Raw genomic sequence first — 23,654 nt, 5'->3', positions numbered from 1 at the left:
TATCCCTATCTGGCATTTTCCAGGCGTCCTGTGTGTCACGGTCTCCCTGTGTCCCTGTGCCTCCCTGTGGGGTGCATTTGACCTTGAGCATCCCTGGGCAGGTGTGTCTTCCTTCTTTGACATTTATAAAGCAGTGTCAGGCACCATTCCAAGCGCTTTACATGTATTTTCTAAAGTGATTGTCACAACAAATCTATAAAACCATCCTTACTACTCTACATGGTTGGAAATGATGGTTGGAAACCATGGCTGCTACTCCACACGGTTGGCAACTGCAGCGCATGGAAGAGATGGAGGCAGCTCAGACGATAGCATGCATGGTCCTTAGCACTGGGCTACACAACTGGGGCTGACACAACTGGGGGCAGCCATATGTGTGGCTGTCTGTCTAGGGACTGTCCCACCTGTGTGCGCCACTCTCTAAGTCTGGGGATGATTCCACGTGGTGTGTGTGTCTGTCTGGGAGCTGTCTAGCCTGTGTGCGCGTCTGAGTCTGGGGGCCACCCTGTCCCCGTGCGCCCCACCTCCGGGCGTGTGCGGAGCGGCCGGCAGGGACTACAAGTCCCGGCAGCCCCGGCGCGGGCGGCGGCCAAGGGCCGCAGTGGGCTGGGCGGGGCTTGGCGGAGCTTGGAGATCTACTGCGGCACCTTCCGCGCTGCGCCGCCGCCTTCGCCGCCGTCGCCGATCGTGCAGGTGTTGCCGCCAGCCCCGCTCCCCCCAGCCCCGGGCCGCCCCACTGCGCCCCCGCGGGGCTTTGCGTACGCCCGGGCCCAGGCCACGGGCCGCAGCGCTGGGGCCGGCGATGAGCGCGAGCAGCCGGCATGAGCACAGGTGAGTGCCAGCCCAGTCGGCCCCGGCGCCCGTCGTTGCACTTGGTGGGGGGAAGGGAATTCCTCCTCCACAACCTCGGGGTCGCGAGCCGGAGGAGCGGGCCCCGGGCGGGGATGCTGGGTCGGACCCTTCCCTTTCACTGGGACTCGCTTCGGGCCCTTCGCAGAGGCCAGACTGGGGGATGGCGCCGCGTACAACCGGCCCCTCCTCGCCTTCCCGCGCCCTGCTGCCGGGGGGAGCAAGCTACCAGCGCTGGTGCGAGAGGGCTGCGGGGGCCGTGGCGGAAGCAGGGAGACCGTCCCCTCGTGCTGGATTAGAACCCCCCCTCAGTGACAGATGTCCAGGTCAAGCAGGAGGTGTGGAGCCGGCTGCATCCGGGACCTTGAATGAATGAATGAATGGATGGGGTTGGGGAAAACAGGTTTCCTGAGGCACTAGGTGGGAGTATCCTGGGGCACTAAGGGCTGTCCAGATCCCCTGCCTCAGTCCCCTGAGGAAGAGTCAGCGACCCGGTGCACGGACCACACCCTCCGTGTTACCCATCTGGGCGGTGTCCCACACTCACCCCTTCCATCTAATTTAAATTCCATCTGCTGCTCATAAAGCCAATAGGCCTCCGGTATCCAGAAGGGTTTCATCTGTATGTTGGTCACTCAGCCACCCACCAGCCCCAGCCTGGCAGAGGACAGGAGCCCTTGGTCACAGGGAAACCACAGTGAAGGAGGAGGCTGGGCCACTGCCAGGTCTCCAATAGGAAGCCATGGCTTCCACAGGAAGCAAGAGGTTCCTAAATGGCTTTGACTCTAGCCTCACCACTCCACAGTGCTGGTGACATTACCCCAGGGCTATAACTCAGACTAAGTTCAAGTCCAGGTATCACCATAGCTGTGTGACTTTGCACATATTTACCGACCTTTCTGGTCCTCATTTTAAATGGGGATCCAAATCTGTACTTTTCACTGAAGTGGCTGTGAAGAATGTGTTCATTGAGACGCACTCTTTTGAGTGGGTGCCCATAGTTCAGTGGTTAGGGCGCCAGCTACATGCTCTAGGGCTGGTGGGTTCGAACCGGCCCAGGCCTGCTAAACCAAAAAATAGAACAAAGTAAATAAAATAGCCAAGCGTTGGTGGTGGGTGCCTGTAATGCCAGCTACTAGGGAGGCTGAGGCAAGAGCATCACTTGAGCCCAAGAGTTTGAGGTTGCTGCGAGCTATGTCGCGAGGGCACTCTACCTAGGATGATAAAGTGAGACTCTGTCTCAATAAAAAAAAAGAGAGAGAGACCCATTCTTTTCTAGCTTCTCCCCTTCCAAGCTCTCTGACCCCCAGGCAAGGAAGTTCGCAGCTCCCTTGATCAATTTCCCCAACTGTAAAATGTGGATAATAATAATACAAAATTTTACAAAAGATTTCTAAATATTCTCTATGTGTTGGCCACCTCTTTGTAAAATTTCATAATGAATATTTTCTAAATAAAGGTACAATTCTCCATATGTATGGCAGCTTTATGGGCGATTTTTGGGACACTTCCTTCAGAGGGTTCTGTGTGAAGATTCAGTGAGTTCGTGCACTAGAGGGCTCCCACGCTGTGGGCATTGCTGTTGTTCAGAAGCACAGTAACAAATGTGGGGAAAGTGTTCTGGTCTCACACTGCCTGTATGGGCTCCCTCCCAGCTTACGTGGGTGAGCTGAGAGCTCTGATCCCTTCTTGCAATAGCCCTGGGGAGGTTGAAATGTGAATAGAGCTATCCACTGGCATAGCAGAGTGTTTCTCCACACAGGAGTCCTACAGGGAGAGGGTGCCCTGGACTTGATCCTTAGGAGGAGTCTAGAGCAGTGGTTCTCAACCTTGCTAATGCCGCGACTCTTTGAGACAGTTCCTCATGTTGTAGTGACCCTCAACCATAAAATTATTTTTGTTGCTGCTTCACAACTGTAATTTTGCTACTGTTATGAATCATAATGTAAATATCTGATATGCAGGATGTATTTAGGCAACCCCTTGTAAAAGGGTTGTTCGACCCCCAAAGAGGTCGCAACCCACTGAATTCCTCCCTTAAAGTCCTCTCCCTTCCTTCTTGCCAAAGTGACTGGGAGAGTGTCCTTGTGACAGACACAAGGAAGAACTTCTCAGAGGGAAAGCTAAATATAGATCCTGGGGGTCTCTGGCAGGGGCCCTTTGAGAAGCGGCTGGAGCCTTTGTACCTCACTCCTCACACCCTTGCCTCCAGACTCCATTAAGTCAGGGCTCAGTGTTGTCCTCCGGGAACAGTAGAAGAGCCCTCCCAGCAGGCTTGGTGTGGGGTGAAATCAGATCTGCTGAATAATCACCCAGCGTCTACCCAGCAGGGTACAGGAGTCTGACAGCCCGAGGGTGGTAAGGCTGGGCTTGAGGAGGCACCAGCAGGCACCTCCCTTCAGCAGGTGCTGGGGAAGGAAAGGAGCGCCTGAGAAATGGGTCAGAGCAGGAGCCACACCTCCCCTCACCCACTGTGCAGGCTGACGCTGTGGGAATGCCAGGGCTGTGGTTGCTCATGTCAATCCTGTGTGCCAGCTGCTTTGGTGCTGTCATCCTAGGGGTGAGAAATGGGAGCCCAAAGAGGCCAGAGTACTTGCCTTATAAAATGCAGCTTGCTTGGAAGAGAACCAGGGGCAAGTTCATGATGAAAGTGATGATGGAGATATACTACATTTGGGGAACTTAATTCACCTCTCTGGACCTCGGTTTCCCAATCTGGGAAATAGGGTTAGAAGTAGTAGCCACTTCATCAGAACGTGGTGACCCATCCATGAATTACTGTACCTAAAGTCCCATAGTAAGCTGCTTACACCACAGAAACATCCTGAGAACAGCCCTAAAGGGTGAAAAATCCCCACCTACCTCCAGGGCTGCCGAAGGGGCTCTGGGAAAAAAACACAGTTGGAGCCAGGCATGGTGGTGCGTGCCTGTAGTGACTGCCACTCTGGAGGCTGAAGCTGGGAGGATCACTTGAGGCCAGGAGTTTGAGGCTGTGGTGAGCTGTGATTTTGCTGCTGCTCTTCTGCCTTGGTGACAGAGTGGGACCTCATCTCCAAAAAATTCTTTTTTGAAAAAAATAGAAAATGAAAAAATAAAAAAATCCTTTTTGGTGGTTGTTGACATAGAGTCTCGCTCTGTTGCCCAGACTAGAGTGCAGTGGCATCATCATAGCTCACTGCAACTCCTGGCCTCAGCAGTCCTCCTGCCTCAGCCTCCTAAAGTGCTGGGATTACAACAGTGAGCCGCTGTACCCAGCCCCCACCCCCACCCTCCACAACCATACTTGAGACTCCAGTGGTAATTGGGCCTGTCAGTCTTCTAAAAAGGGGCGAGACAAGGGCTGTGGCTTTTGGTGGCCAAATAGCTGAGAAGTCAGTATTGCCAGACTGTCAGTCACCCTGAATGACTGCTCCTCTGCCCACGGGAGCCACAGTTTCTCCACAACCCCCAGCTGCACCAGAGAGCAGAGAAGGCTTCAGCAGTCCCTTATCGGCAGGTTGTCATCAGAAAGGGAAGGAAGCAATGTTTTGACCCTGACAAGGCTGTCACTGGGGGACCACAGAGCAAAAAGGAAACCCTGGGTGGCACCTGTGGCTCAAAGGGGTAGGGCGCTGGTCCCATATGCCGGAGGTGGCAGGTTCAAACCCAGCCCTGGCCAAAAACCAAAAAAAAAAGGAAACCAGCCAGCCTTGCAGCTCCTGTACCCCAGGGACCCAGTCTGGGTCTCCATGAGCCTTGCTTCCTCCCTCCCCACAGCAGCCTTGAGATTCCACCCCTCCTACAGGGCCTAGACAGAGATCCCAGTGGTTGAGGTTTCTGTGAGGACTATGAATGTGGGTGTGTATGTTCAGGACCTTTAAGGGGAAGAGCACCCCTCCAATGCTTAGGTGGAAATTAAGATTGTATCATTTAGTGAGAGAGAGTGTTTGTGTGTGTGTGTGTGTGTGTGTGTCCATCCCCGTCCTCAGAGACCAGCCTCTTCCTGGAGCTAGGGGCTCTACCATTTGTTTTCTGAGTCAACCAAGCAGATAGGAGAGGGGTTAGCTGTAGGGAAACAAGCTGTTGGCTTGTTTGATTTTCGAGTCATCGGTTTAAGAGAGGACCCAGGAGGTACATGACATGTGTCCTGCTCTCAGAAAGTGCCCACATGGGCCCAGAGAGCACAAGGGCTGGGCTCTGACTTCCTGGCCATTTATTGCTGGGTCTTTGTGTCTCTGAGCCTTAGTCACCTTATTCGTAAAACAGAAAAATGCAAGTCTGCTTCCTAGTGTTGCAGGGAGGGTTAAAGGAGTTAATTTGTGTGGAGACTTAGCTCCTGTGACCTTGGATGTGCTGGTGGATTTAGCTGCTCTTAGTGTTGTTGTTACCATAGTATATGCTGTCATTCTGTGAGGGGGTCAGGGGCCAGGATAAGAGAGGACAGGCTCTGCCTGGTCTGTGGGGACGTATGGCCTCCCGGGGTTGGTTCCCAGGTGGTTCAATAGTGATTAACACTATTGGGTGCATTCAATCTCTACTTCAGAGCTTCGGTTTGGGGCCCGTTAATTTCAACCAAATATAACCATATACTCCAGGGTCCACTTTATTTTGTAATACGGGAATATGTTTTAATCATCTTTTGCCCTAACCTATTGTTATTTCTCAGTTGACCCCAGTACTTGGCCCGAGAAGAGAGATGATATTTATGATGCCTCCTAAAACCCAGCACAAGGGAAGAAGGGTGTGAGTTGCCAAAGGGTTGAGACTATATGGTGGCTGATTTGAAACCCAACCATTCCATTTCCAGCTTGCTGCTTCTACTGCAGAGGATCGGGAGCTAAATACAGGCCATCCCAGTCAGCAGGCACAGCTGGAGGTGCCGTGGCCCCATTCTGGCAGTGAGAAGTGAAGTGAAATGTGCCACGCAGCTTCCTGCTTATTCTTGCATAAGGCCTTCCTCATTGTACAGGAAAACAGAGCAGAAAGAATAAAGGCGCCTGGGTGGGTCCTCGATGGCATCATAGCCATTGTTCAAGCCCTGGGTTACCAATACCCAGACATCTTTTTGCATAAGACAAACTCCTTGTTTAATTGTTTTTCTATTAAACATCTTTATTGTTTCAGCCACTTCTCGTCAGGTATCTTTTTACTTGCATTTATTTATTTTGAGGCAGAGTCTTAGTCTCTGCCTCGGTAGAGTGCTAGGGTGTCTTAGCGCACAGCAATCCCACACTCCTGGGATCAAGCCATCCTTTTGTCTCAGCCTCCTGAGTAGCTGGGACTACAGGCCCCTGCCACAATGCCTGGCTATTTTTAGAGACAAGGTCTCACTTTGCTCAGGCTGGTCTCAAACTTTTAAGCTCAAGCGATCTACCCACCTTGGCTTCCCAGAGTAGTTTTTTTTATTTATTTATTTTTTTTATTTTTAGTAGAGATAGTGTCTTAGTCTTGCTCAGGCTGGTCTCAAACTCCTGAGCTCAGGCGATCCACCCGCTTTGGCTTCCCAGAGTGCTAAGATAGAGGTGTGAGCCACTGTGCCCAGCCTCTTTGTTTAATTTAAAAAAAAACACACACACACACACACAAAAACAAACTCCAGCCTGGAGTCAGCTTGCATCTTGGTGCTGCTCTATACTTGGTGTGTGATGTTGGGTTACTAAACCTCTCTGAGCCTCACTCCCTTTTATAGAGGAGATAGTAATAGAGGCTACCTGGCAGGGTTACTAAAAGAGACAGGAGCCCATGGTGAGCCCTGTGTTAGGGGATAGAGCAAGCTGAGAAGCTGAAGATGTGACCACAGCAGCGCCCTGACAGAGGCTGTCCAAGGGTGGAAGCAGTGAGCCCCACGCCCTCTGGGGCACCCATTGTATACCCGCCTTGCAGAGATCACAGCTCTACAGCAGGGGAGGGAGGAGAAAATAGAATGTCTGCCATAGAGTCAGTCACCTGGTACCATTCCCCCAGCCTTGGTTTACCCACCAGTAAAGACAGCTCTTGCGGGCCTGATGTTTTATCACTTTGGCCTCAACATCTCAGCATGTCCTCACTGCCAGGCCTGTGCTGGACACAGGGATTGAATGAGGACAAACAGGCCAACCCCTGGCCTCAGGGTCAGGTATGGATAAGGAATGGAAAAGTGGGACACAGAACTCCAAGGAAGTTGACGGCTGGATGTGTGAGCACCTTGGGTGCTCCAGGTGCGCTCACCAGGCCCTGTCTCCGATTCCCAGCCACACCCCTTCAGAGATAACACACAAGGAAACCAGGCACTGTGAGGGAGAACCAGCAGGACAGTCAGTTAACAGACGCATGAAAGCTTGAGCTACTGTATTTATCAAGCCAAATGCCTTTTCTTTCTTTTTTTTTAGAGACAGAGCCTCAAGCTGTCACCCTAGGTAGAGTGCTATGGCATCACAGCTCACAGCAACCTCCAACTCCTGGGCTCAAGCGATTCTCCTGCCTCTACCTCCCAAGTAGCCGGGACTACAGGCGCCTGCCACAATGCCCAGCTATTTTTTTTTTTTGGTTGCAGCCGTCATTGTTATTTGGTGGGCCCAGGGTTGGATTCGAACCCGCCAGCTCAGGTGTATGTGGCTGGCACTTTAGCTGCATGAGCCACAGGCGCTGAGCCCAAATGCCTTTTCTTTTTTTTTTTTGAGACAGAGCCTCAAGCTGTCACCCTAGGTAGAGTGCTGTGGCATCACAGCTCACAGCGATCTCCAACTCCTGGGCTCAAGCAATTCTCCTGCCTCTGCCTCCCAAGTAGCTGGGATTACAGGTGCCTGCCACAACGCCCAGCTATTGTTTTTGGTTACAGCCATCGTTGTTTGGTGGGCCCGGGCTGGATTCCAACCTGCCAGCTCAGGTGTATGTGGCTGGCGCCTTAGCTGCTTGAGCCACAGGCGCCGAGCCCCAAATGCCTTTTCTTTTTTTTTTTTTTTGTAGAGACAGAGTCTCACTGTACCGCCTTCAGGTAAAGTGCCGTGGCGTCACACAGCTCACAGCTCACAGCAACCTCTAACTCTTGGGCTTACGCGATTCTCTTGCCTCAGCCTCCCGAGCAGCTGGGACTACAGGCGCCTGCCACAACGCCCGGCTATTTTTTGTTGCAGTTTGGCCGGGGCTGGGTTTGAACCCGCCACCCTTGGCATATGGGGCCGGCACCCTACTCACTGAGCCATGGGTGCTGCCCGCCTTTTTTTTTTTTTTTTTTTTTTTTTGTAGAGACAGAGTCTCACTTTATGGCCCTGGGTAGAGTGTGATGGCCTCACACAGCTCACAGCAACCTCCAACTCCCAGGCTTAAGCGATTCTCCTGCCTCAGCCTCCCGAGTAGCTGGGACTACAGGCGCCCGCCACAACGCCCGGCTATTTTTTGGTTGCAGTTTGGCCAGGGCCGGTTTGAACCCGCCACCCTCGGTATATGGGGCCGGCGCCTTACCCACTGAGCCATAGGCGCCGCCCCCAAATGCCTTTTCTATTTAAAGAAGCAAGAGTTCCTAGCACTCTGGGAGGCCAAGGCAGGTGGATTGCCTGAGTTTAGGAATTCCAGACCAGCCTGAGCAAGAGCGAGACCCCATCTCTATGAAAGATAGAAAAACTAGCTGGATGTTGTGGTGGGTGCCTGTCATCTCAGCTACTTTGAAGGCTGAGGCAAGAGGATCACTTGAGCCCAAGAGTTTGAGGTTGTTGTGAGCTAAGTATGACACCACAGACTCTGTCTCAAAAAAATAAATAAAAAGTAAAGAAGCAAGAGGAAGAGCAGCGTTTCCCCAAGTGACTTTCTTCCTTTCTGCCCACAGACAGCAGCCCTCTAACGGGCAGCACGCCGGCCGGTTATGGGACCCTGACGATAGGGACATCAATAGATCCCCTCAGCTCCTCAGTTTCATCCGTGGTATGTGGACAGAGTCGGGACCCGGGATGCTCCGGGGGGGGTGACACCGTGTCCAGGCCTCCCCCCCACACCCTGACTTCTTCCTCTGCCCTGGCTTCGCTCACCTGCATTCACAGAGGCTCAGCGGCTACTGTGGCAGTCCATGGAGGGTCATAGGCTATCACGTCATGGTCTGGATGATGGCTGGGATCCCTTTGCTGCTCTTCCGATGGAAGCCGGTGTGGGGGGTGCGGCTGCGGCTGCGGCCGTGCGACCTGGCCCGCGCCGAAACACTCGTTATCGAAATAAGAGACAAAGAGGTGAGAGGCTGGCCAAGTCCTGGGACAGGAAGGGCAGTGGTGAGTGTTCAGGGTCTGGGGTGGAGGATGCTGGTGGGGGGGAGGTTCCCGCCCAGCCACTGACTTTCCGGGGGAGGTTAGGCAGGTGGTTCTCCACTCTGGACTGAGATTTCCCATCTTAGCAGTGGGCAGGAGTGGCTGGTTGGGTGATCCCTGTGGGCTGGCTCAGCCTTTTCTGCCTTCTCCAGCAGGGGCCACCTGCCACTGGGAGGGGTGGGTCTCTTCCGGTACTGAGTCCACTCCTCTGTGTTCCAGGATAGTTCATGGCAGCTCTTCACTGTCCAGGTGCAGACTGAGGCCCTCGGCGAGGGCAGGTGAGGCAGCCCCTCACACTCCCAGAAGCCCCTGGCCCACCACACACACACACACACACACACACACACACACACACACACACACACGATGGTTGTCACTGGTGCCTCCCATTCCAGGGACAGAGGGTGGCTCTGTAGGAAGAGGAAAGTTCTGGGGTAGCTTTCGGAGCTCCAGAGTAACCCTCACACTTCTTCATAGCCTGAAGCTACCCCAAGAGGCCCATGAGGAGGATGGCCGGAGCCAGGCAGCTGTGGGGGCGGTACCGGACGGTACCTGGAAGGACACTGCCCAGCTCCACGGGCAGGAAGAGTCAGTGAGTGGAAAGCTGGGTTCTGTTCAAGTCCTTGCCCCTCTCTGGGCCTCAGTTTTGTGCTCTGTACAATGGGAAGATTGGACTCCATGCTGTCCAAGCACCTGTTGGTTCTGTGACCCCAGACATCTAGGATGCTGACTGCCTTTATGCTTCCTAGCCTCTCCTCACCTCTCTTTCCTGTGATGCTGGTCCCTGCCCACTTTCCCCACCCCCAGTGCACACACACTGGCCCTGGGGCCAGTCTCCAATCCAGCCCTTTTCTCTCCCCCACACCCAGAAGCGGGTGCTGCGGTATTATCTCCTCCAGGGCCAGCGCTACGTCTGGATCGAGACCCAACAAGCCTTCCACCAGGTCAGGTAAGAATTGGGGTCAGTGGCACTGATATCACTAACTAGAGTGGGCCTTGTTTGGGCACAGACGGTGGCATGAAGTGGCCTGGCGGGGCCTGGGCTCCCCTCTCAGCTCTGCCACTTTTTTCCTCTGCAGCCTCAGGCAGGTTACTGAGCCTCTCCAGGCCTGGGGTCTCTGCCTAGAAAGGAGTTGGAGACAATCCCCACCTCCTAGGGCTAGTTCAAAGGTGAAATACCTAATAATTTCTGTAAAGCTTGACACAGCATCTGTCCAAGGTGGTGACACTGCTGAGTCAGAACACACGCTTGGGCTCAGGCAATCTGTTTAGGGTTTAGTCCCTTCTCTGCCACCCACTAAATGCTTAATAAATGTGAGCTCACGACACACCTTAGTTTGAGTCCCCCAGAAGCAGACCCTAGGACGAGGATTCAAGTGTAGAGAGTTGGTTTACAACACTGGGGAGGTGGGACAAGGAAGAGGAGGAAGAGAAAAGAGGGGGTTGTCATGCCCCCATGGATGCCGGGACCTCAGTCCTTTGGGGATCTCTGGAGGCCAGTATAGAGCACACACCTTGAGGCGACCTCACCCAAGGGGCAAGGTAGCTGGGAACACTTGTCCAACACCTCCCTACCATTGTGGGTTGTGAGCTGCTCCCTGGGACATGAACTCTTCTGCACTTTTGGCTTTCTGGCCTCATGGGCAGAGCGTGCTCTCCCAACCAGGACAAGTCCTCAAGTAAAGGCAGATGTCCACAGGGAGCTGCCGTGTTGTGCAGAGGTGAGCCCAAGGGGAGATGGGAGTGACACCAATAGCCTCTGCCGCATGATAAGGATAATAGTGAAAATCACTGGCGTGTAGGTCACTCAGCAAGTGTCAGGCACTGTCCAAAGCACTCTGCATGGCTCACCTCATCTAATCCACCTGTAGCCCTATGAGGTCGCTGTCCCCCATTTTGCAGATGAGAAAACTGAGGCACAAAGAGGGCAAGTGACTTGAGCAAGGCATCATCAGCATAAATAATACACTAAATAATGTCTCCTTTGCACTTTTTTTTTTTTTTTGTAGAGACAGAGTCTCACTTTATGGCCCTCGGTAGAGTGCCGTGGCATCACAGCTCACAGCAACCTCCAACTCCTGGGCTTAAGTGATTCTCTTGCCTCAGCCTCCCGAGCAGCTGGGACTACAGGCGCCCGCCACAACACCCAGCTATTTTTTTTTTTTTTTTTTGGTTGCAGTTCAGCCAGGGCTGGGTTTGAACCCGCCACCCTCGGTATATGGGGCGGTGCCTTACCGACTGAACCACAGGCGCCGCCCCAGCACTTTTAATATTATTATCATCCTCTCTCATCACTGTTCTTTCTCAATGAGATGGTTTGAACCCCAATCAGAGGAATAAAAGGAGAAAGCTAAGCCCAGAACTTATGAGGAGCCTGCTTTCTCCCAGGAGCTTAGTGTGACAGAAGTGGGTCAGGAGCGGCCTGGAGCCCTGAGACCCTGGCCTGTGTGAGGTGCAGAACACAGAGCTCAGGCCCTGTGGCCCACACAAGTGTCCCCCCCAACCCCCAGCCTGCTGGACCACGGCCGTACCTGTGATGACATGTGCCGCTCCCACTCTGGCCTCAGTCTCCAGGAACAAACTTTGAGGTGGGTGCTGCCCTAGGGTGGGTGCCCTAATACTGGAGAACCCCAATCTTCCCTACCCCCCATGTGGCTACCTTCCAGCCACCTCCCATCTCTGGACCTCAGTTTCCTCAGCTATAAAATGGGTTATTCTGTCACCCAGCAGGTCTAGCCGTCACTCTGCCTTCTGACGGCTTGGCCTCACCCCCTCTTGCAGGAAGGCCATCTATGGCCCCAACGTGATCACCATACCAGTCAAGTCCTATCCCCAGCTGCTGGTCGACGAGGTAGAGTTATCCCCAAGTCTTGCCTCCTCTGGGCCCCTGTGCACTAGCAGAGGAGACAGGTGTCACCTTCTCGTAGCAGAGTCATCCCAGACCCTGCACTGGTCACCTCAGCCAGCCAGGCTGTAATTGGAGCTTCTGCTCAAGGCTTGAGCCAGAGATTGGGGCATTGCCTGTGGGGGTTAGAGGCTAAGAGGCAAGTGCACGAAGCCTGGCACCTGCCAGGTGCCAGAAGACATGCTCTGGAGCCTGGGGCCTCCCGTGCTTCATTCTCCCAACAGTCCCGGGAGGAGGGCCCGGGACAACAACGTGTTAACCCATGAGGAACCCAAGCTTCAGAAGGTAACACATGACATGGCCCAGGTCACACAGAGACAAAGGGAAGCCAGTGACCCAGAGACGTGTGGAGTAAAATGTTACCATACCAGCCCTGAGGGTAGATACTACCAAAGAGTCTTGGAGTCTGGCCTGATATAAACTATAGTCTGCCTTAGGGCAGTGACTTACTCTGTGCCTCAGAGTTTCCTCATCCATAGAATGGAGGTGATAGTGGCACCTGCCTGTCATCACCATTGGATGACACTTGGATAAAGTGTTCAGCAGGATTCTGGCTTGTCTTCTTCAGAGTGGAGAAACTAGGAACTCTGGGAATGTCTGGTTGAGGAGACAGCATCAGCCAGGGGAACAGCTTGGCTTCAGTCCTTTGGCAGCCACTGGGCCTCTGCTCCCATGTCTGGGTGCCCGGGGGACAGGGGTACTGACGCTCTCTCCCTCCACCAGGCACTGAACCCCTACTACGGGTTCCAAGCCTTCAGCATCGTGCTGTGGCTGGCCGACCGCTACTACTGGTATGCCCTCTGCATCCTCCTCATCTCCACCGTCTCCATCTGCCTGTCACTCTACAGGACCCGAAAGGTGAGTGACACGTGGCAGGCAGGGTGGCCATGGAGGAGGTCCCTTTGGTGCCCCCTCCCTACTCCCGCGTTGTCCCCTGCCCACAGCAAAGCCAGACTCTGAGGGACATGGTCAAGCTGTCTGTACGGGTGCGCGTGTGCCGGCCTGGGGGAGGTGAGGAGCCGGGCCCGGGAGGGTGGAGAGAGGCTGGGTGGGGGTGAGGGTGGTGGCAGTTGCCCTGGCTGTGCTGACTCTCCCTCCCCTCAGAGGAGCAATGGGTCGACTCCAGCGAGCTGGTGCCCGGGGACTGCCTGGTGCTACCCCAGGAGGGTGGGCTGATGCCCTGCGACGCCACCCTGGTGGCTGGCGAGTGCGTGGTCAACGAGAGCTCTCTGACAGGTCTGCCCCCGGCCCTCTGTGTCACAAGTTGGAGTTTTCTTTTCCTTTTTTCTCAAGTAACCTTCCCAGCTTCAGCCCTAGCTAACCCCATACCTTTGGGCTGTATTGTTTTACCTCACTGTGCCTCGGTTTCATCTTCTATTAAAAGGGGGCTGTCACTCCTGGATAGGGCTGAGTGGGGTGGGGTAAGCACCATTGTGTGTGAACTATTTCTGTGTGAATGTCCGCCTTCGGGTCAAGACAATCGCAGGTCAGGTAGAACATGTAGCCCAAACTGGGGTCCCCAGTTCATCTCCCCATGGGCAGCTCCTATGAAGGGTCCAGGTGTCCTTCTGGGCCTTTTTCTGTGAACCTATATAATGTGCATGCACCTCTCTGTTACATACATGGGCTCATGTTCTCTGTCATATTCCATACATTGCTTTCTCTCCTGGGCCTTCTCCCACACATGGGTGCTCCACCTCCCAGTCCCCATTATGGGTGTGTCAGAACTGACTTACCTGATCCACTAACAATGAGTATTTAGATTGTGATTTTCCAGCCATTGCAGACAACGCCACAGGCCCCAGCCTTACCCTGTCTCTCTCGCCACGTGCAAATATTTCTTTCTCTGGGATGTGTTAGATCTTAGTGGTAGATACTAAATAGAGCTTACTAGAAAGACAAGATAGTAGTTTCTTCCAGGGAAGCTTTCTAGCTGGAGTTCTATTCGTATAATCATAGTGATGATGATGATCACTGTGATTCATGGGCACATACCCTGAGCCTGACCCTCCACAAACTTTGTCTGCACTTCACACATCCATCCACCTTTGGGGGTGGGAGCAGAAACAGTGATTGGATTGTCCCTGAGTCCCTCCCAGGACTCAGCACACAGTAGGCGCTAAGTAGCCTCATCTTCACAGGCATTCAGTAAGGGTTTGCTACTCTTTGCAAGGCAGCCTGCCCAAGGCTACACTCCTAGAGGTTACACCCCCATGTAAATATCTTTAGTGGTTTGGATTATAAAAGTAATATGTACTTATTATTAAATAATTCCAACAGAAGGAGAAAGGTTCCCCCCCAGCCCTCCCCACTACATATGTGCATGGCCACACGTGCTCTGTCTAATTTCCCTGAATCACTCCGGGTAACTGGCTGTCACTCCCCTCCCAGCAACATCTCACTGTGCCTTTGCCTTTATGTCTGATGCCCTCTCTGAGCCTCAGCATCCCTTTCTGTAAAATGGGGCTGTGATTTCTTTTTCTTTCTTTCTTTTTTTTTATGAGACAGAGTCTCACTATGTCGCTCTTGGTAGAGTGCCGTGGTGTCACAGCTCACAGCAACCTCAAACTCTTTGGGCTTAAGCGATTCTCTTGCCTCAGCCTCCCACGTAGCTGGGACTAAGGCGTCTGCCACAACGCCCGGCTATTTTTGTTGTTTTTGCAGTTGTCATCGTTGTTTTAGCTGGCCTGGCTGGGTTCAAACCCACCAGCCTCTGTGTATGTGGCCTAAGCCCTACCCACTGAGCTACAGGCACCACCCAGGGCTGTGATTTTTATTCATACCTGGTTACAGAATTAGATGAGCACTTAGGCTTAGAACAATTCTACACATAACTCCTTGTTTTGTTGGGGGAGGGAGCAGTATGGAAGGCCTTTCAGGGCTTCATACCATGTCCTCCCCAGGGGAGAGCATTCCAGTGCTGAAGACAGCCCTGCCGGGGGGGCCAGTGCCCTACTGTCCAGAGACACACAGGCGACACACACTCTTTTGTGGGACCTTCGTCCTGCAGGCCCGGGCCTACATGGGACCCCACGTCCTGGCAGTGGTGACCCGGACAGGTATGAGTCAGGCGGCTGAGGGGAAGCTGGGCTTAGCATAAATAGAAGAAGTGATGCAAGGGACGGTGGGCCCTGGATCCCTGGACCCCTCACCCACCTCTGCCATAGCCCTGCTATGGGACCTCAAGACAAGTCCCACACTAGCTGGGGCTTCATCGTTCCCGTCTTTTGTGTGTGTGTGTGTGTGTGTGTGTGTGTGTGGTTTTTGGCCGGGGCTGGGTTTGAATTCGCCACCTCCAGCATATGGGACCGGCACCCTACTCCTTGAGCCACAGGCGCCGCCCTCATCGTTCCCTTCCTAACAGGAGAAGTTGGACCAGACTGAGGCTGAGCTTTGCCATGTCTGTAAGAGCCGGCAGGGGCTCAAATGCTGGAGGGAGCAGCTGGCAAGCACAAAAGCACTCAGCCTTTGTCTGTATTTTCAGTAAAACGCTCCATTTTTAAATGCTATCCACTAGTTCCACTCTTTAAAACCCTGTGGGGGCTGGGCAAAGTCTATGGGCCATCATTTGTAACCCCAAACTAGGTGATGGCTAACCCACTGAGCATCATGCCTTACAACCCCAGATATGCAGTTGAGGGGGCTCGTGCTGGAGAGACCTGTCCTAACCCCAGTTTCTCCTGCCTCACTTTTTGGTCTCCCCACCAGGCTTCTGCACCGCTAAAGGGGCTCTGGTGAGCTCCATCTTGCATCCCCGGCCCATCAACTTCAAGTTCTATAAGCACAGCATGAAGTTTGTGGCTGCCCTCTCTGTCCTGGGTAAGTGGTCCCAGCACCCTACTCTGCCCTGGCTCAGGTCCTGAATCCCACTGATTCCCGTGCTGTCTCCCTAGCTCTCCTGGGTACCATCTACAGCATCCTAATCCTCTATCGCAACCAGGTACGTCTCAGGGGCCTGGCAGGGGCTGCCAGCAGGGCCCAGCAGACCCTGCCTAGTGCTTAGCATTCACGGTGCCTCCTGCCAGGTGCCTCTGAATGAGATTGTGATCCGGGCACTGGACCTGGTGACCGTGGTGGTGCCGCCCGCCCTGCCAGCTGCCATGACCGTGTGCACACTCTACGCCCAGAGCCGGCTGCGGACACAGGGCATCTTCTGCATCCACCCGCTGCGCATCAACCTGGGGGGCAAGCTGCGGCTGGTGTGTTTTGACAAGGTGGGGGCCGCAGGGCAGGGTCAGTGCAGAGGAGCAGGTCAGCCCACAGGCCTCCACACCTGTCATCCACTCAGCAGCATTGGCTGAGGGTCTGCAGGGCACCAGGTCCTGACCAGGGCAGGAACACCCAGAGAACCAACCCCCACCCCTGCCCAGCTTGCCCCCCTTACCAGGCTCATGGTCAAGTAAAACAAATTTTTTTTTTTTTTTTTAAATCAGAATCTCACTATGTTGCCCTCGATAGAGTGCTGTGAAATCATAGCTCACAGCAACCTCAAACTCTAGAGCTTAAGCGATTCTCTTGCTTCAGCCTCCCTTGTAGCTGGAACTACAGGCGGGTCAGGTGAAATTTATTCATGTGTTCAAGAACCAATGAGGTTCAGGGTTCAGCAGTGACCAACAAAGAAAAGTCCTCATGGGGCAGCACCTGTGGCTCAAAGGAGTAGGGTGCCGGCCCCATATGCCGGAGGTGGCGGGTTCAAGCCCAGCCCCGGCCAAAAACTGCAAAAAAAAAAAAAAGAAATATCCTCATGGACACTGTCATGTGTGTCCCCAGCAGAAAGTGAACAGGGAGTGCACAAGGGAGTCACAGTGATGACGGGGTTTAAGAAGAAAGCCAACAGGGTGGCACATGGGTGGTGAATGGAGGGGGTGGGGGGATGTTCCTTAGAGGGCAGTCAAGAAGCCCCTGAGTAGATCCCTCGCTGTCCTCAGTGAGGGTGAACAAGGGAGGAACAGACAGAGAGCCTGGGGCATGGTGAGCAGTGGACAGCAGCCTGATCAGCCGACACGGGAGGATATTCCAGGGGTGTCAGAGGCTGCAAAGTTTTTTAACTGGGGGGACAGAGAGGGGCATGATCAGATTCCCACAACCCTCAGTCTAGCAAGGGAGCCAGATGAGTAACTGGGCTGTTGGGAGTCCAGTGTGGAAACAGAGGTACCCAGTCAGTCAATCCTTCATTCCCTTTAATCCTTCATTCAGTCACTCAATTAGCAGATGCATTGGCCAGGTCCCCTTCCTGGTTCCATGGAGCACATATGGTAGGGACTTAAGGAGGCCATGGGTGAGAGCCCAAAGCAAGGACCACCTGCTCCACTCCTGGGAGCTAAGAAAGAAAATATCCTAGAGGAAATGATGCCAGGCAGAAAAACAGTGGGGTTGAGAGGTGACTGTAGCAGAGGAAACCAGACCCACACAAGGTTGAGAGGCAAAGCGGGGCCTCTTCTGGCTCCAGCTTGGGTTCCTGGGCTCCCACGGGGCCCACCCAGCCTAGGGTATGGACGCTCAGTTCAGCAGGGTCCAGCTCATTCCAGGACTCCTCACTGCCCCGCCCACCTATCCCCGCAGACGGGCACCCTCACTGAGGACGGCTTGGACGTGATGGGGGTGGTGCCCCTGAAGGGGCAGGCGTTCCTGCCACTGGTCCCTGAGCCCCGCCGCCTGCCCATGGGGCCCCTGCTCCGAGCACTGGCCACCTGCCACACCCTCAGCTGGCTCCAGGACACCCCAGTGGGCGACCCCATGGACCTCAAGATGGTGGAGTCTACTGGCTGGGTGAGGAGGCCAAAAATGATAGCCCCTTGCCTCTGGGCAGTTGGGCCTAACAAAGCCCACCCTGTCTTCATTCTAGGTCTCCCAAGGTGGTCTCTGTCATGCCCACCATCGGTACTAATGGCAAGGCCACGCGCTGAGCACCTACGGGGAGCCAGCATGTGGCTGTGGGGGCTGCTGTCACTCCTCCCCGAGCCCTAGCAGGCAGGCTTAGAAGCTGCTTCACAGGGAGGGCGCTGAGGCTGAGGGACATTTGGAATAACTTACCCAAGGTCACCCAGCAGCTTGTAAGTGGCAAAGCCGGAGTTTGACTTTGATTCCACTCAGCTCCAGAGCCCCAATCCTTACCATCTGTACCACCTAGTCTTCCGTGAGTCTAACTGGAGTCTCTCCACGGGCCGAGGCCCCCTGGATGCCATCCTCCTCTGCCTTCCCGCCAGGTCCTGGAGGAGGAGCCAGCCACAAACTCAGTGTGTGGGACCCAGATCTTGGTGGTAATGAGACCCCCGCTTCAAGAGCCCCAGCTGCCAGGAACAGTGAGCCGAGGGCCGCCTATAGGGAGTGGGGTTGGAGGAGCGGGGGCTCCAGCCAGCCCCTCAGCCACCTTCTGTCCCTGCAGGAGGAGCGCCTGATGCCTGTCAGCGTACTCCGCCGCTTCCCCTTCTCGTCAGCCCTGCAGCGTATGGACGTGGTGGTGGCGTGGCCAGGGGCTACTCAGCCCGAGGCCTATGTCAAGGGCTCCCCTGAGCTGGTAGCAGGCCTCTGCAACCCTGACACAGGTGAAGGAGGCAGTACCTGGTCAGACATTGGCATATGATGGGTCCTGCCCCCACCTCCTTGTGACACCTGCCTCTCCCCGACAGTGCCCACCAACTTCACCCAGACACTGCAGAGCTACACAGCTGCTGGCTACCGCGTTGTGGCCCTGGCCGGCAAGGTGCTGCCCATCACACCCAGCCTGGAGGCAGCTCAGCAGCTGACAAGGTTGGCCTGTCCCCCCTGGCATCTGTAAGGACTTTGTAGCCTCCGGCCTGGGTGGCAGAGGGAAGCTGTCAGGCAGGCAAGACCAGAGAAGAAGCCCCTGCCTAGTGGCTGGGAAAGGGGCCTTGGCCCCTGCATGACCTCTGACCTAGGTCTGCCTACCCACCAGGGACACTGTGGAGCAGGAGCTGAGCCTCTTGGGGCTGCTGGTCATGAGGAATCTGCTGAAGCCACAGACAACACCAGTGATCCAGGCTCTCCGGAAGACCCACATCCGTACCGTCATGGTGACAGGTACCCAGGGCCGGCAAGGCCTGGGTTAAGAGGGCCATAGAGAAGGGTGCCAGCAAATCTTCCTGGGGTATCCTTTGAGGCCCCTGTTTCAGGCCAGGTCCTTGTCAAACACTTCATAGATCTTCACAGTAACTCTCCCAAGTGGTAGTTGTCACCCCCATTTGACAGATGTGGAAACTGAGGCTCAGAGGAGTGGAGTGATTTCCAAAGCACCCAGCTGTAGTGTCAGGCAGCCTGGGCTCCAGCCCCGCTATGATCTGGGTTCCAGTTTCCACTTCTGAGAAATGGGGATAATGATGTCAGCCTTAGGCTGTGATAATCTCAAAGAGCAAAAAAAGAAAGATTCCAGCCAGGGTGAAACAGCAAGAGCTGAGAGGTCTAGGTGCTCCTTCTGGTCCTCCCACCCTTCCACGCACGTACCTGCACACACGTACACTTCTTCGCAGAAACACTGAAGTCAGGAGTACGTGTATGTGGGGAGCTCAAGCCTAGCCCCCCATCTCCCCTGAGAGCCTCAGAGCCTGGTTGGGACACTGCAGATGACAGACTGAAGTCCAGAGACGTTTATAACTCCCCTCAGCCCACTCAGCTGGTAATAGCAGATGGTTTCCCATCTATAAAGGTCAGGGTGAGGGTGGCCTCCGTGGATAGCACTGGACTCAGGCCTTGCCCCTCACTCTCCAGGGGACAACCTACAGACAGCAATTACTGTGGCCCAGGGCTGTGACATGGTGAGCCCCGGGGAGCGTCTGGTTATCATCCACGCCACCCACCCTGAGCGGGGTCAGCCTGCCTCTCTCGAGTTCCTACCAGTAGAGTCCTCTGCAGCTGTGAACACAGTAAAGGTGAGGCCACCCAGTGCTCTGACTGAACCCCACCCTGTGACCACACCCCTGCATCGCCCAACCCAGGCCCCAGCTCTCCAGGCAGGCAAGGTAGCTGATCTGAGCTTTCTGGACCCCCAGGATCCCGACCAGGCTGCATGCTATACTGTGGAGCCAGAGCCGCACTGCTGTCACCTGGCCCTCAGCGGGCCCACCTTTGGTGTCATTGTGAAGCACTTCCCCAAGCTGCTGCCCAAGGTAGGGCTGCTCCAGCCTCCCCTGCTCTGCTCCCTCCTCTTGGCGCCCTCTCCCTGGTGGCTATTCAGCTCTCCCCTCACCCCTGTGCCACCAGGTCCTGGTCCAGGGCACTGTCTTTGCCCGCATGGCCCCAGAGCAGAAGACAGAGCTGGTGTGTGAGCTGCAGAAGCTTCAGTGAGTACTCAGAGGTGGGAGTGGTGGGTGGGCGAGAAGCCCGCAGGGAGTGAACTGTCTGTAAGGCCCTGCCTCCCTCCTTAGATATCAGAGCACCATCACCCTCCCAAAGCACCCAGGCGAGCTCTCCTGGGTCACCCTAAAAATAATCCTTGCATCTATCCACTGAGCACCTGCTCTGCACAGGCACCATGTGGGTATTAGGGGTCCAGTGGCTGGACCACAGTGTCCCTGATGGGCCCATGCCTCTCCATCAGGTACTGTGTGGGCATGTGTGGGGACGGTGCCAATGACTGTGGAGCCCTGAAGGCAGCCGACGTGGGCATCTCACTCTCCCAAGCCGAGGCCTCCGTGGTCTCGCCCTTCACCTCGAGCACAGACAGTATTGAGTGTGTGCCTGCAGTCATCAGGTGAGGCAGACAGGGGCTAGCAGGCGAGGGCTTGGCAGGGCCCATCGGCCAACCCGGGCACCCTCAGACCCACACCCTATTCTCTAGGGAAGGGCGCTGTTCCCTCGACACATCATTCAGCGTCTTCAAGTACATGGCCCTATACAGCCTGACCCAGTTCATCTCAGTCCTGATCCTCTACACGGTGAGGATCTCACAGTGCCAGGCCCAGGAGGGGACACATGGCAATGGGGTTAGGAGCCCGGTGGGCTCTGGAATAGATGGGCCCCAATCCTGGCTCTGCCACTTTCTAGCTGTGTGACAAGTGGCAAGGCTCAGATGAGAGGATGACAGTGCCAGTCCCAGGCACACAGTAATTCCTCCAAAATGGCAGTAGCTGTCATGGGCCAGTCTTGTCCCTGACTGCTGGAGCTCCCTATCTGCAGGGGAGACTGAGGCAGAGCCCAGGCAGAAGTGGGATGGAACCAAGACCCCTGCCCTGCCCCTTCCAATGTCTCCACTTACTTCCCCAGGCCTGCTTGCTCTGCTCCACACCCTGCTCACCCCCCACTGAATGCAGGTGACACCACAGGGCAGTCCAAATCTTGTATTTGTGTCTGTCTCTGTGTCTACCTCAAAGCTAGGAGCTTCATAAGGGCAGGAACCTTGCGTGCCCTAGTAACCCAGGGGCTCTATAAGGCAGAGCCTACGCTTTTGTGTCAGCCTCAGGGTCTGCTGCAGGTAGGGAAAACCTCCCCTGTGAGGTCAGCATGGATGCCTCCTCCATCAGACTTGGGGACAGAGGGCAGTGCCTCCTGCATCAGATTAGGGCTTGTCTCACACTAGGAGCAATGCCTTCTCCATCACCCTGGGGTTCCCCAGGGGCGAAGAGAGTGCTGCCCCCATCAGATTGGAGGGCAGGAAACTCTTCAAGAGCAGGGCTATGGCAAGAGGCTCCTCTGGGGCTGGGTTAGGGCCAGGTCACAGTTCTCCTCTGTCTTCCCTTCCCTGTGGCAGATCAACACCAACCTAGGAGATGTGCAGTTCCTGGCTATCGACCTGGTCATCACCACCACGGTGGCAGTGCTCATGAGTCGCACAGGGCCGGCACTAGCCCTGGGGCGGGTGCGGCCGCCAGGGGCACTACTCAGTGTGCCTGTGCTCAGCAGCCTGCTGCTGCAAGTGGCCCTGGTGGCTGGTGTGCAGCTTGGGGGCTACTTCCTCACCATGGCCCAGCCGTGGTGAGTAGGGAGCTGGCCAACCCCATCCCACCCTACCCTGTACACCCCCACCCATTCCCTGACCGCCATCCGTGTACCCCCAGGTTTGTACCTCTGAATAGGACAGTACCTGCACCAGACAACCTGCCCAACTACGAGAACACAGTGGTCTTCTCTCTGTCCAGCTTCCAATACCTCATCCTGGCTGTGGCCATGTCCAAGGGGCCACCCTTTCGCCGGCCGCTCTACACCAACGGTGCTGCAGCGTGGGAGGGGGTCTGGGGCAGGGAAGGAGACAGGGAGAGGGGAAGCAGATGGGAGAGATGAAGGGGGTGGCTTTGTGGGTGGAGGGTGTGTATGCATGTATCCCGGGCAGGTGGCTCCCTGGCTGACAGACTCCCCTACCCCCAGTGCCCTTCCTGGTGGCCCTGGCACTCTTGAGCTCTGTCCTGGTGGGCCTCATCCTGGTCCCCGGCCTCCTGCAGGGGCCGCTAGCACTGAGGACCATCGCCGACACCCACTTCAAGCTGCTCCTGCTGGGCCTGGTCACCTTCAACTTGGTGGGGGCCTTCATGCTGGAGGTAGGGCCCGCCCTAGGCAGTGGCAGTGGGAGGGCTGGAGTCAGCCCGAGCCTTCCGACTCTCTCTCCCTGCCCTCTGCAGAGCGCATTGGACCAGTGCCTCCCAGCCTACCTGCGCCACCTGCGACCCAAGAGGGCCTCTAAGAAGCGCTTCAAGCAGCTGGAGCAAGAGCTCGCCGAGCAGCCCTGGCCACCGCTGCCCACTAGCCCTGTGAGGTAGCGCTGGCCTGTCCAGCCATCTAGACACTGGATCTCCCTGCCTCTGAGCCGCCCCCAGACCCCTCCCCAGAGACACCACCTCCAAAACCCTGAGGTCAGCCTTTGTCACATTCCTGGCCTGAGACTGACCACCCCTCCCACCGTAGGGAAGTGCTGACTGTCATCCCCACTAGATACCATCCCATGTAGACATGGCAGCCACCAACTCCACTGAGAGCTGCTATCAGTGTAGCAAATAAAGTCATGATATTTTCCTGACTTGGCCATGCCTTTCTCGTTCCTAGTGCCCAGACTCTCTCTAGTGTCCACTTGGCAGCCCCTGGTCCATGTCTGCTCTTAACACTGCCTGATTTTAGATCACATTGGGCAACTCCCCGCTTGAGCCTTCATTTCCTCATCTGACAGGAATCTCCTCTGTTAAGCATTTCACACTCATCATCATGTAGCCCTTCCAACAACTACATGTGTCCCCATTTTGCAGATGAGAAAACTGAGGCTTGTAGATCACACAAGTAGTCCCAAGTGGGACCAGACCACTTTGCCTCCAGCTTTGATGCTCTTATTTCTCTGGGGAGAAAGGAGAAGTGGGAGGATGAGAGAGCAGTTCCCTTCTCTTCCTCCTCTTCCCTCCCCACCACCCCCACATTCTGGGACAAGTCTGTGGTACAGTCCCTCCCTCAGATAAAATCCAGGCTCTGAGCCTACATCTCCCAGCCAGAACCATGTGCACCATCCTCCTGGGGAAGGGTGGGAGCCTCTGAGCTCATCCCACCAGTGGGCCCCTGGCCACACCTCTCTGCTCTGAAGAGGCAGCTGGTCATTTGGGCAGGGAAGAACAGGAAAGAGAGAATACTTCCTGCCCTCCAGAACACCCCTACCCTCATTCTTGGAACCCTGCTGCTACCCACAGGACTGTGAGGGGAGCTCAGTAAATGTTGAATCATGC

The 23,654-nt window shown here is 55.2% G+C and overlaps 1 protein-coding gene across 1 annotated transcript; it reads left to right on the top strand.

Annotated features, from left to right (window-relative positions):
- The first annotated feature begins 622 nt into the window (after positions 1-622).
- Positions 623-22,966, top strand: ATP13A2 (ATPase cation transporting 13A2). Its single transcript, XM_053575520.1, has 29 exons — positions 623-831; positions 8,630-8,724; positions 8,841-9,023; positions 9,318-9,376; positions 9,576-9,690; positions 9,968-10,047; positions 11,609-11,686; positions 11,880-11,949; positions 12,727-12,861; positions 12,948-13,014; positions 13,108-13,239; positions 14,907-15,062; positions 15,712-15,822; positions 15,897-15,943; positions 16,029-16,217; positions 17,566-17,772; positions 18,210-18,305; positions 18,389-18,548; positions 18,633-18,753; positions 18,920-19,044; positions 19,729-19,889; positions 20,010-20,126; positions 20,221-20,300; positions 20,558-20,710; positions 20,798-20,894; positions 21,707-21,930; positions 22,014-22,165; positions 22,321-22,490; positions 22,572-22,966. Exons 1-29 carry the CDS (start codon positions 822-824, stop codon positions 22,707-22,709), a joined length of 3,528 nt encoding a protein of 1,175 aa, XP_053431495.1. The 5' UTR covers positions 623-821; the 3' UTR covers positions 22,710-22,966.
- The last annotated feature ends 688 nt before the right edge of the window (positions 22,967-23,654 follow it).

This window comes from Nycticebus coucang, chromosome 22, assembly GCF_027406575.1.
Source record: "Nycticebus coucang isolate mNycCou1 chromosome 22, mNycCou1.pri, whole genome shotgun sequence".
Lineage (NCBI taxonomy): Eukaryota > Metazoa > Chordata > Mammalia > Primates > Lorisidae > Nycticebus > Nycticebus coucang.
The sequence above is the reverse complement of the archived record's forward strand: the minus strand, read 5'-3'. Positions and strand labels throughout refer to the sequence as shown.

Coding starts and splice junctions, on each gene's coding strand:
- ATP13A2 (XM_053575520.1), top strand. Junction 11,687..11,879: donor CTCCAGGAACAAACTTTGAG/GTGGGTGCTGCC, acceptor CCCCTCTTGCAG/GAAGGCCATCTATGGCCCCA. Junction 22,491..22,571: donor TGGGGGCCTTCATGCTGGAG/GTAGGGCCCGCC, acceptor TGCCCTCTGCAG/AGCGCATTGGACCAGTGCCT.